The 1,799-nt window shown below is 39.4% G+C and overlaps 1 protein-coding gene across 1 annotated transcript; it reads right to left on the reverse strand.

The window, feature by feature from the left end:
• Window positions 1-526: 526 nt before the first annotated feature.
• Window positions 527-1,201, reverse strand: LOC117171150 (uncharacterized protein F54H12.2-like). Its single transcript, XM_033358204.1, has one exon. The coding sequence runs from the start codon at window positions 1,199-1,201 to the stop codon at window positions 527-529; it is 675 nt and encodes a 224-aa protein (XP_033214095.1).
• Between the last annotated feature and the right edge of the window lie 598 nt (window positions 1,202-1,799).

The raw sequence follows: 1,799 nt of genomic DNA on the forward strand, positions 1-1,799 counted from the left end.
TGACAGTTTAGTCAAGTCTTTTGAAGGCTCGGCCGTTTACTTCTTCCAAATTTATGATTTGCCTGCTGATAATTTTCTGTAAAAGCGAGGCTTTTTCCCGACCACGTGTGTAAATCTCTGATGCAGTTTTGGCAACTTCTCGAAGGTTTTAATATAAAAACTTCAGTGGGATATCTCCATCGATTCATTCAATTCCATGATAGTGAAAGGTTAGCCAGTTGTTTTGTGATTTTGAACATGCAGGAAGTTCAGAGAAGAGATATGACGGTACAACAATCCAATGGGCTATTTATTCATGATCAGCAACAACAACCGCAACTTCCTCTGGTATAAACTGGTCATCTATATCTCGAAAGCCTTGTATGTCGATTATATAGTCCATTGTTTTACATTCAAGAGTAGAGATGAGGAGACTGAGCAGAGCTTCTTATATACTCGGGTACACATTCGTCGTTTCCCCCCTCCATGTTCAACTGATATTGAAAACCGATTCTGTTAAACAGGTTTATGCAGGTCTGTGCAGGGTTTAATCGCTGTAATCTACTATAACCTGTCTGGACGCGTGAATTTCCAAGACATTGTCGTATTCTGTGTAGACTATACAATTAATAGTTTGTTGTAGTGTCTCTTCTACACGAAGCTCAATTCTAAGGCTGCCATGTTTAACAAGATTCCAGTGAGATTGACAATTTGCAGAAAGATCAGGAGTGAGATCAAATGCAATATTATTTCTTTCGTTCATAAAATGAATCCCCGTTCCGGAAAACAGAGTATAATGAGTATCAATATATAGCTTTCCTTTTGAGAAATCTGGTTGCAAAGTCTTTGGCGGGATTTGTATACCGTCCACGTAGAGAGAGAAATGAAAGATAATAAAGTGTCTAAAGTTAAAGGGAGTTTTACTACGATGACCGGTGAATGCGTCATTTTCGACAAATCCAATGATGATTCTTTTCGGTAGTTGGCCGAGTATAATATTGTCAATAGTTTCACTTTGAACACCAGAATGAATCGTGAGTGTTTTAGCCTCTACTCTGGTGAGTGGGTACTTGAACTTACCTTGAGAAAGAGCTTTTGCGTGTGCAAGTAAAATTCCAGGACTGATTTTTGCACGCCGAATAAGAAGAGATGCTTCTTCAATATGGAGATAAGCCCGATTAGTAGGATCCATAAGACATAAAGCATCCTTAAAACACACCATTTGAACTCTAAGTTCAACACCATTCAAGAGAAATTTATCCTAATTAAAAACATCACTGTGCAAATGACCAATCAGATCAATTTTTCCTCCTTCACCCAGTATAAGTCGTCGATCGACGATACCCTGGTTCTGCGTTGTGCTGTCATCCATTTTACCTGCTGTACCGTCAAGCCATAATGCTAATGTGAGATGACTTTTTTTCGGTGCTGGCCCATAATTGAGCAGAGATTCAATATATTCCTTTCCAGCCTCATTGAGTCGTGTTTTCACAGCCTTTTTCATTGATATGTTAGGTTCCACATCATCAAGAACATTCATTCCATGCCGCAGTGCTTCTTACCCAACTACTCTTGCCCCACGTCTAAGAAATGGTAAAGCTCATCGAAACAGGCCACCGAGAAAACTACCTATACCATGTCCTCTCTGATACGGAGAGCCAATGTAAATTCTGGAAATGGCTCCACCTCCGACTTGAGATGTATAGTATTCTGTATAATGGCTCATGTTCACGCAATCCGTTTGAAATCACAATACATAAAAAGTTTATTTGGTAGACCATTTGATAAACTTGGTGGATGGTGTGCCAAGTATGCATCGA

The sequence above is a fragment of the Belonocnema kinseyi genome, chromosome 4, assembly GCF_010883055.1.
Source record: "Belonocnema kinseyi isolate 2016_QV_RU_SX_M_011 chromosome 4, B_treatae_v1, whole genome shotgun sequence".
Classification (NCBI taxonomy): Eukaryota; Metazoa; Arthropoda; class Insecta; order Hymenoptera; family Cynipidae; genus Belonocnema; species Belonocnema kinseyi.